Here is an 11465-nt window from a genome sequence, read left to right as displayed (position 1 = left end):
CATACAAGTACCATATTTTAACGTATTTTGGTATGACGTGGTCGGGGATCGAACCCGCGACCTTACGCTCTCCCGGGCGGACGCTCTAACCACTACACCACGGAGGCGGTTAAACATTCAAGTGTTGTTGCGAGACCTGAATGGGACTAGTACAAGAACCTGTACTTTCCTGAGAAAGTGTCATCTCAACTGTAACATATGTTACGTTAGACAACTTCAAAACGGCTTTGTGTATTCAAGGCGCTGTGCATTCATGACCAAACATTAAGCCTATACTTTATTCGTCGCTCACATATTTTCAGCCGCGCTATTCAACTATTACAGTTTTATATTATGTACAACAATAATAGCCCCATTTTAAAATTTAAAAGAAAGAAAGAAAGAAACATACATGACATAATACTACATAACTGTTATCAAACCCTTCAACTGCTTTAAACACACAATGGCAGTCTTGTGCGTCGATCGATCTGGATCACTCCCAACTATTCCGGGGAAAGTATTCGACATCGGTTAGGTATTTGAATTTTTATGATGAAGAACTTAAAATAACCTACTAGGGATTTCCGTGATGTCATCGTATTTTCGTTTTCATTACACACATTTGGGGCTTCCCAGCTTCATTAAGACGCAGCTTAGATCGCCATAATTTATAGTGCCTTGTTTGTGCCACGAGTGATCGAGAGAGATTTAGTTGGGATTGAGCAGAAGCAGTCGGTTTTGGTGTGAGACTGCTTTTGAACAGTATTCCATTCATATAATAGCGAGTTAGCTTAATGTGGGAGGGAAGCCTGGAGGGACACAGATGTCAGCGTTTGTAAAATGGGTATGGTGCAGATAAACCTAGAAACACAGGGGGCGTGTCACGCTTAGAAACAGCGTTAGAAAGGCATATACCGGTAGGTATATAGACCCTACCCTAGTACTATATAAAAGGAAAGGGATGTAACGACGGAACCACCCCTCCTCAATCTAAGTTAGATTTCACCACATAAACTATTTTAAGGCCCCGTCGAGACCTACGGATCAAAAGCGAGATGATTTCCCTACAAAAGAGCTATAACTGGTCACAATCGGATCATTATTTCAAAAGTTATTCGCCACGACTCACCGAAAACAGCTACCTCCGCAAGCCAAACTCATGGATCACCCAAGACAGCGAAAACTCACCTTTTAAATTCGTTTATTAATTCCAGCCACGTTGACAGCACCTACGTAGGGCTAGATTCGATCGGAAACGGCATTCCACGGGTCTAAAACTTATTGCAACATCTACAAATCATTTCCTCGACAGTAAGCAGGCATTTTCTCCAAAAACATCGGCAATCATATTACACTTGTCGGCCATAGATGGCCTTGACATTTAAATGACCTGAGCAGTAATTTTTAAGAATAATTTTAGAGGTTAAATATTTATAAATATAATTTCCTAAAATGAATCAATATCGAATGCATTTTTACAACCTCTAAAACTATTCTTAACAATTTACTGTTCCGTACACCATCCAAAATAAAGGATTATTGCAAAGTTCATATTTCGCGCCCATTAGCAAACCGTCAAAATCTTACAGTATATTATATTTTCCACCAATCGGATGGCCCAATTTCGTTTCTGCAGATCTGCTCAGATCACTTGAATGTCAAGGCCATCTATGGCCGACAAGTGTGTATGATTGCCAATGGTTTTGGAGAAAATGCCTTTGATCGCTTTTGATCCGTAGGCCTCGATAGTTTATGTGGTGAAATCTAACTTAGATTGAGGGAGGGGTGGTTCCGTCGTTACATCCCTTTCCTTTTATATAGTACTAGGGTAGGGTCTATATACCTAGAAATATAATCAGAGCTAACTGGGAATCGAACCCACAGTCATATTTTTTGGCTTGTCCAAGGGAGGCAACCCTTCAGAGTGACCCCCAATCAATAGCCCCGGCCATCCCGTGCCTCTCTTGTGTTATTACACACAAAGAGTGCGAAATATTGTTAAGTCTGTTCAGTGGTGTTTGTTTGTTTGTATTTTTAGCAGGCACTCAGCAATATACACATGCTAATAATCAACATAAACCCACCTTATAAATTTAAAATCAACATCAACCCACCTGATTAAAAGCTTATAAACAGATGAAAAATCAAAACTAAGAGGCTCTTTTTCGTACAGGGTATAGACAATACCTTTTGTCATAGAGACTGACACCAAATCCTTGTTTTAGTCAGAAAGGCTGTCAACAGATCCCCATATTAGTAATGGAGGCTGACATGTAATCTCAATTATCATACCAGAGTGAGTGAGTGAGTGTGAGTGAGTTGTTTTACGCTGCTTTCAACAATATTCCAGCTATATGGTGGCAATCTGTAAATAATCGAGTCTGGACCTTACAATCCAGTGATCAACAGCATGAGCATTGATCACGCAATTGGGATACAATGACGTGTGTCAACCAAGTCGGCGAGCCTGACCACCCAATCCCGTTAGTCGCCTCTTACGACAAGCAGGGGTTATTGAAGATCAGTTCTAACCCGGATCTTCACGGGTATCTCACACCATAGGCAGACACCCTATCTCACTTTTCAGTCAGAGAGGCTGACCCTAGAGTCCCATTTGTCACGGGCTATCATCCAATCCCCATTTCAGTCAGAGGTTGACCCTAGAGTCCCATTTGTCACTGGCTATCATCCAATCCCCATTTCAGTCAGAGGCTGACACTAGAGTCCCATTTGTCACGGGCTATCATCTAATCCCCATTTCAGTCACAGAGGCTGACACCCCTAATCCCCATTTTAATCAAAACGTCTGACATCCAATCCACATTCCAATAATCACGTTACTTAGTCATTATTTCATAGGTGTGTGGGTCTCTCCATCACATCAAAACAAGTATAACCCTGAAGAAATACAAGATCATTTCAACTAAAAACATGTATCTTTTCAGCTGACTAGCCCCTGACTTTGATCAAACCAGTGATTGATGTAATGAGCAACTCAATTCTCTGCAGGGTAAGATGTTCCCAATCAACCAAGTCACCACCAAACTCCTTCCATTGCAAGCCACAGACATCAGATAAATAACACAGATGACAATATGTTTTAGTTTTGTTTGCAGTCTTGCAAGTTTCTGATAAAAAGAAGAACAAATGCAAGTTTCAGTGAGTAAATGTATTTTCTCTAGATATCACAGACTGTACAATATGCCGGCCATATTGATATATACATGTTTTCTTACAGCTGGAGTTGTCAATTTCACTCAACATGATAGACATAGCAAAATACATGTCATACAATATACTGCCTTTGGACTTTAAAATATTGGACGGAAGAAAGTTAACAATATACTGACCAACAATATTACTAAAACATGTCAAAATTACATATGAGTTTGTTTTGTCCAATGAAAATACTAATCAAAGAAATAAACTTCTCAATGCTTGTAGTTATCCTAATGGTCAAATTTGGTAAAATAATATGCACCCTGCATAAAAACTTTACAACAAAACATTTCAGTTTCTTTAAAAACAGGCACATCTTTAAAATTGTTCTCTTAATATGACATTTATGAAATAAAACCGTTTTTACTTTGAAAGTTGATGCTTAGCTCCAGGCAATAAATAGATGGGCAGATGAGGATGCTAACATGCTAGGATGGAGCAGACACAAGTCCTGCTGGACCATGTCCAAGGGTCTGACCGCCGACTGTACTCTCTAGAGGCTTGAAGCCAAGTTCTTCTGTTGGAATGCCGAACTGTCGCAGCTTGGACTCGTAAGTCCTCAGGAGGTCGTTGTGAGCCTAATAGGAAAAGAATGTGTCATTACAAAGATTTAAATTAATTAAATTCATATCTATGAATATGCATTTTGTAAATTTGTAAGTAAAAGACAATCAATGTATGTAGGACGGTTGTTTTTCTCATAAAGATCTCAAGTTTATTTCTGCAGATTTACAGCAAAAGGGAGATAACTCATACAATACCCACACTGCAATTATTTTGTTGTATTGCATGTGAAAGTGAACTTGATCTAGGCCAGGAACAATAAGCCCTTAAGAGACCCATCAACTTCTGTTGTTATATAAGGAGTTTCAAACTCTTCCAAAGATGCAACTGTCAGATTTGTTGTTTGATATATACAGACGCTCTCAGCGATATTCAGGTTTGATCACATGGTCTGTATATATTTGAATTTGGACCAGACAGTCAGTACACTGACCACCTGATTCCGCCGGCTACCTCTTGCAACAAGCATGGGTTTTTGACCAATTCAAGGCTGGGTCTTCATGGGCCAAGAGCATATAATTGTATAAGAGCACATTAGCCTTCACTTTACCTTGCACACTCTGGCCAGTTCATACTGTAGATCCTTGATGGCACTGTTCTTGGAGTCAAGCACGTCCTGGAAATATCAACAAGAATATGAAACACTGGACATGCAGATCTTTTTCAATTTGAAAAATACACAAATTTCAGATTTGATTGTATGACAGCATGACTGTGGCAAATGATAAGATAGTATACAAATCAACAATTTAAAAACAAACAAAAACACTTATCGATCTTTGAACTTCATATATATCTTCATAAGGATTAAACTACTTCATCAAGTACCTATGCAAAAATGGAAACACTGTTTGGAAAAGAAGGAAATTTGCACAATGCCACTGCAATCACATAATTTTATTGAAAATATTATCAAACAAAATAGTAATAATAGTTCTATCATATATTTACTTTCAGAATACAAAATCAACTATAAAACTCCAAAGGTATAAATGTTGAGCATGACTAAGAAAAAAAGGGATTGACACCCATGAAACCACACTTTGAAAACACAAATGCTGTCTCAGTACGACATACCTCTAACTTTCGTGTGACAACGGTGAGCGCCGTGGGGTCAAGGTTAGATGCAGATAAGACTTCGTTCAGCTGGGCTTCCTTCTTCTCCAAGGTGTCGGCCAAGGCATTCAGCTTCTTCTCCAGAAGGAGATTCTTGAAGTTACTCTTCTGTTGAACCTCATGGATGGCTTTGACGAACTTGCGGTACAGATCATCTCTCTCCTCCTGTGTCTGCAACATCAGACAACAACGTAGACTTCCTCTCACAATCTCTAAACTAGTCACTAGGCATCCAACCCTTAGCATACAGTCACAAGCCAGACGAAAGATACCAGGCTAGCTATTCTCGAAACGTTCGTAGCCCTACGAACTTCGTAAGCCCATTCTTAACACATTGGCTACGATCAAAGTTAAGAAATGTTAGGGCTACGAACGTTTCGAGAATAAGGGCCCTGGTCATTTTTAATTGTTTTCTTAAATGATCACAGGAAGAAATAGTCATCAAAGATTCTGTAATTCAACTTGCAGATGTTCTTCACTTAGGCAAGCCAGATTGTAGGTTTGAATACTAGTTAGCCTTGATTAGGTTCTAGGTTTCTCAAAGTTTCTAGGTTTTACAAATGGAATTCACTAAAGTGGCACACATCTATGTTCTTCATTAATTCAGGTTTTCTTCCACATCAAGTTGATATGCCTTATTATACATAAAATACTCACAAAAGTGGTTTATCCAGACTCACTAAAACACCTATGGTCATGGACAAGTCCGGTTTTACAAAATATGGCATTTTATTGCACTTAAGAGTTAAGTATGTATTTTCTTTGGCTTTACCTTCTGGAATCTCTGTTCTAAGACTTCATGCTCCCATTTAAGTGCACGGAAATCATCCTCTGTCACTCGTAACCTGGCTTTGGTCATCTGCAGACAGAGATGTGTAGTTCATGATTAAAAGTAAACATGAATTAAACATGAAACAAACAACGAGTTTTACAATTAAACAATCATGATCTTATGACTCACATGGTTTCTGTTCAAAGGGACACAACTCCTACACAAATTACCTCCCCTTGATTATGTCACCTCCACAATCATAATGTTGGAAAAGGATATCTGTGAATCTTTATCCTTATAAAGGTATTGATACTGCAGCTTACATTCACAACAGAATGACATTCTAATACTGAATCTAAGAAGAGAAGGCAGTTACTTACTCCCATCCTGATAAACCAAAACAATATCCATTAGAATCCCACCAAGACTGAACCTAGAGAATCTACCCCACCTCTTTACCTCATGGATACAAGAATACTTACTCTGAGAGTTTCTTTATCCTTCTCATAGTTGGCCAGCTGTTTGCGGAGATCTTCCACTTCCTCACGAGCCTTCTGCAGTGGTTCTGTCAACCGCTTGTTCTCGGCGATCACCTCCGCCATCTGCTTCTCCATCCTCTCCTCTTTCTTCTTCATGTCCTCAACTTGTTCCTGCAAAATGCCACGCCAACTATCAGTCACAAGAATCAGTATTTTCAGACTTATTTAAACAACCAATGCTTTTCAGAGGTGGGTACAGGATTTTGAAAATGGTGTAGTGTACATAATACCCAAGACACAAAGTGACATGATCAAGGGCTTGCATAAGGTGCCTGGAATTAAAAATCCAGGTGGGCACCCCTGCCACCCCAATCTAGTTCTGTTAGTGTTTAATATCAAAAGAAAAATGGAAGGGAGAGCTTGGTTCTATCTATTTGTGCGTTCCAGGAACACTTGATAATAACATTTGGGGTAACAAGGCAACAAAATATGGACCCAAAGATTACCATGGTAACAAATATAACACAAAGTTCCAATAAAATCTTATGGTTACAATAGACTGGAACATTAATGTTGAATAACTCCCTGTCATAAATACCAGATTGTTGGCAAAAATATCCCACACCATTTCCACTGAAACCATGTCTCCACTTATCGCATAACATATACATTTTGTAGCTTTACATCTTCTTTCAGTCACTGATTTATACCATAGGAAAGTTGATTACCAGTAGTCTCCTGACAACCTACACCGTAGTGTTGGGAATTGGTTAAAATGTCCTAATTGATGATTGGTTCATTACCACCGATCAATCATCGAAAATAATTGGTTAGCGTAATTTATGAAATTTGTTAATGCATGAAAATATAAGGAAAAAACATGTACTTATTTTGGAGATTTTTTGGGCAAAATTTCACATCAATTAAAGGATAACTAGTATGTTAGGAACATAAATTTCTTGATGTCTTTAAAATAAATTCATTGATGACTTGGAACAAGCTTGTAGTGCCTATGAAAAGAAACAGACAAAACCAACCTTGTGAAAAATATTGTTGATGAAAACAAGTGTTCCAGAATTGTTTGTGTTCGATTATGAGAAAACATGATCGATTGCTTGGTCGTTTAGTCACTGCGACCAATCTTCGATTATTTCAATTAATCAAACCACCACTACTACACCGCATACAAAACTGATTCAGATGAACTTAGTAAAAATGTGACAACACCTACAATATTCTAAGGAAAATAAAAGATGCTAACTTGATGAAAACAACCTCATTTTAGGTTCCAGTCCTCAAGATGATAAATATCATTTTGGTTAAGACAGTAGAACTAGTGCCAGTTCTTATATGTTGTTTGGTCTTAATACTTAATGTTCTTTCCCTACCTTGAGTGTGTTGATGAGGGCAAGGTTGTTGAGTGTGATATCATTGTAATAGTTCTTGATATCACTGAAGGCCTTCTCATGATTCTTCATCAAGGTGTTGATCTGACCGTTCTTCCTCTCCTCGATCTCATGGATCTCTGTCTTCCTCCTCAGGTCCAGCTCATCTCGCAGTGCTCGCATCTTCTTCTCATACTTCGACTCGATTTCTCGTGCTTGGCGCTCAAAATCCCGCCTCAACTCTGTGATCTGCTCATCATTTTTCTGGGAGGAAAAAACAACATAGTCACAGAGATCTGTGTATTTCATAAGTTATACCGAAACACTTTAATTCATATTTTTCAATTTTGTAATATTTGGCAACACGATAACAAAACTTAAATTGTTCTGTGGTAGTAGACATGAGTTCATCAAACAACAATGTCTTTATCCAGGTTCAAAGTTCATTGTATTTGACCGAAGCGAAAACAACACAATATGTCTGATACTTGAAAGCATGAATATAATCTTCATTATATTGCAGTATGTAAACACTTATCATGCTTATCCTGGTGTGACACTGTCTAAAACGTGACGTATGTTGTAGATCCCTCCCTTAACCATTTTAAACCTACTCTTGCATAACAACCTGAGACATATTTTAGACATATTTTCAAGGGACACAGGTAGTGTAGGAGCAGAGTTACATGACTATCAGAGACGCTGTTGAATGATTTGTTCACAATCAACTGAATGAATATTGTTGGTGTGCAGTCAAGAAACACTTTCTTTCAGAACATGGAAACACAGTAGAAATATCATTTACTTCATTTAGTATTTCAACTATCAATTTCACATTTTATTAAAAATCATTACAATAAGATTGTATTATTCTGGAAAGAAACTCTTAACATCGTTTGAATGTTTCCAGGTGTGAAACGAATATTTACGTCACAGCTAACCTGCAATCCTCTCCTCCATGTTCTATTGGTCTCATCAAGAAATACCAGCAAAATACAGCATCTAGTACATGATATAGACCTCATTTCATATATAAGTTATATTATAACTACATCTTTCTGTGACAAGAACATCTTCTAACCTATATCAAAGACTAGTTTTCACCTTTGCCATTTCAAATCTACTCTCTGTGCTATAACAAACAGGCTCTGGGCCCTGATCAACAAAGCAATCGAAACTCAATGACAGTTACGATCACCTCGGCAATACAATAGGTTTGTGGAAATTTATCACACAGAGAAAACTATATCTGAAGACAACTCACCCTCTTCAGGTTCTTAATAACATCTTCATGAGCCATCTCTTGCTCTTTGAGTTCCACTTTGAGAGCACGGCGGTCCTTTCGGAGATCTTTCTCCTCGTACTGATGAGTGTCTTCGGCCAGCTTCAGAGACACTGCACTCTGTGCCTTCAGTTCTGAGATGTTGTTCTGATGCTCATACAACAAGTGCTTCACCTTTTGTTTGTACACCTGGAAATGAACAGCAGAACTTGCATGAATTTAAGTAGAACTATCATATTGGCCTCGTTATTGCCTCGAGTATATGAAATAAACACTTTTCATTTGAGAACCAATTGCTCTGAAAGTTACCTGTGATATTAAAATACATAAGCCTGGCGGGTGAATTACACATATTTTGCCCAAAACAATAAATATTTCTATCCTTCTTCAGACTGACAGTCATAGTAACTGACTAACTGCATCTCCAAGTAGGAATGTCATCTTTACTCAAACACAATAACTAATATATTCTCTATCCAAATATGTGATAATCTGAACTGATATACAAACATTTCATTATTATATACTAGTACTTAATCAATGCATTGGTATAAAACATGATAATTTGATTGGCTATATTGAAACCTCATTATTGTATTCCTTAACATTATATTGATGCATTTTGTGATAATTTGAGTTGATCTATTACATAAGGGAACTATGCACTTGTTGAGATCTATAACTAGCTTTTATCCCTTTACAATGCATTTATACTAGATATGGATTAAAAATATGGCCTTGATAATAAGCAACATTATGTGCCGTCACAATGATGAAAGTTTCATCAATGACTTATCAATCAAATTATTTAACACTACAAAGCTGCACACGGTGTTTATCATACCGTAGTGAGTGAGTATGGCTTTACTCCCCTTATACTTATAGTTTATAATTTATAGCAATATTCCAGCAATATCATGGCAGGGTACACCAGAAATGGGCTTCACACATTGTACCCACTTGGGGAATCGAACCCGGGTCTTTAGTGTTATGAGTGGACGCTTTAACTATTAGGCTATCCCATCGTCTCTTCTAATACCTTAATTTCCACTTGATGTCTCTCCTCTGCATCTTCCATCTCTCGATCCTTATTCCTGAGTTCAGCCTTCTTCTCTTCAAGCTGACGTTTTGTGATCTCCCAGAATGTGTTTACTTTGTCTCGCTCCAGCTGGAAGTAGTTCCTTTCCTCACGCTCTCGATCCAACTCATCTCACAGCCGCACTATGTGCTCTTCCAGCTATTATATTGTATCATAATATTGTATATAAAATTCCATTACAATCATAAACAAGCTATGAGTTTAAAGTTCCTTTCTTCAAGATGAAAGTGTACTAGAGATGTCATCACGGTCATTGCAACTTATACCTAAGAAAATACCTGGATCAAAGTTGAAAGTGTTGCCTATTATTCCAATTCAATTTAATGAAACTGATAATCATATCTCATCCATAGCACATCAAATATAGTTTTAGTTTCATCTATTCAGTAATCATATATAATCTAGCCTGCTATACATATTCTCATACAAAATGAATGAAAATTGAAATGTTTGAACACACACATATAGTTTCAGTTTTATGTATTCTGTAATCACTGACAATCTAGTCTGCTTTGCATTATCTCGCACAAAAAATCCATGTAGAAATGTTAGAATACACAAATAATGTACATTGTACTTGATGCAAGAGAATAAACAAACCTGCTCTTTTGTCATTTCCTCTGTTGAGATTCCATCGATGACGGTTGGGGTTTTTGCCTTGCCAGACTTCTTCCCCTTCTTGCCTTTCTTCCCACTCTTCTTCTTTTTGGGAGGCTAGAGAGAAAATAATACTGATTCCTAATTGAATGCTAAATCACTAAATATCCTAAAGAAATGAAACCATATATTTGACACAAACATGAAACAAAGAATTACAATCAAACAGCTGACAGTGTTTTGTATATTCAAAGGACACACATGTTTCACATCAAACAAGCTATCGCAATAAAGTGATTGTTCACAAGCAAAATCAATGTTCATACCATAATAAACAATAAGATGTCACGAAAATAGGAGACACGTTCCCCCCAGTTACTCTCAACTGTTTAAAAGAAATCAGTCAAAGCAGCCTATCGTCGCTACTACAACTATGCTAGTGCAGTTTGAACAGTCAAGTATGTTTTCTGCTATGATTTAAGGCCACAACCATCGATGAACCTACCATTTTGACGTTTGTGGGGAGGAAATAAAGTCAACACAACAATAGAGCTTCCTCCCGTTGTCCACAGCAACAAGAACCCGGATGTAAAGTCTCGCATGTATTCTCGCAAAACAGAATGCCCCTTTCATAAGAAACCAGACACATAACTATTATTGATATTTTATACTTTTAATAAATAGCAAATTTTTAAGTAAAGTATAAAATATCTTTTTTATTCCACGAATGCGCTATCTAGGGGACGTAACTCAGGACGAAACTAGTCCCGATCTTTGAGAGCGCGACCGCTGAAACACATTCGAGTATGCGGTAGTCAACAGAGCAAATCCAAGTCTATAACGAAGCTGATTCATCTGGAGGAATGTGAGTAAAATGTCTATTAATATAGCATCGTGGCTGATAATTTTTTCCGGATTGATTCATTTTGGGTTTTTTAAACTTGTTGAATCATAAGCATGATAACTACTG

At 37.6% G+C, this 11465-nt stretch overlaps 1 protein-coding gene across 1 annotated transcript; it reads right to left on the bottom strand.

The window, feature by feature from the left end:
- Positions 1-3136: 3136 nt before the first annotated feature.
- Positions 3137-11088, bottom strand: LOC124266365 (dynein regulatory complex subunit 4-like). Its single transcript, XM_046701179.1, has 10 exons — positions 11001-11088; positions 10499-10612; positions 9839-10036; positions 8782-8988; positions 7521-7781; positions 6136-6303; positions 5654-5740; positions 4843-5052; positions 4316-4381; positions 3137-3779 (listed from the first exon to the last, which is right to left on the bottom strand). Exons 3-10 carry the CDS (start codon positions 9875-9877, stop codon positions 3630-3632), a joined length of 1188 nt encoding a protein of 395 aa, XP_046557135.1. The 5' UTR covers positions 9878-10036; positions 10499-10612; positions 11001-11088; the 3' UTR covers positions 3137-3629.
- Positions 11089-11465: the final 377 nt, after the last annotated feature.

Source organism: Haliotis rubra, unplaced genomic scaffold, assembly GCF_003918875.1.
Source record: "Haliotis rubra isolate DU_JTF1 unplaced genomic scaffold, ASM391887v1 Scf125, whole genome shotgun sequence".
Lineage (NCBI taxonomy): Eukaryota > Metazoa > Mollusca > Gastropoda > Lepetellida > Haliotidae > Haliotis > Haliotis rubra.
The sequence above is the reverse complement of the archived record's forward strand: the minus strand, read 5'-3'. Positions and strand labels throughout refer to the sequence as shown.

Excerpts from the sequence above, each read along its gene's own strand:
- LOC124266365 (XM_046701179.1), bottom strand. The coding sequence starts at position 9,877 with ATGGAAGATGCAGAGGAGAGACATCAAGTGGAAATTAAG. Across the intron at positions 5,053-5,653 it reads TAGAACAGAGATTCCAGAAG|ACACAGGAGGAGAGAGATGA; the intron begins GTAAAGCCAAAG and ends CTGATGTTGCAG. Across the intron at positions 3,780-4,315 it reads AACTGGCCAGAGTGTGCAAG|GCTCACAACGACCTCCTGAG; the intron begins GTAAAGTGAAGG and ends TTTTCCTATTAG.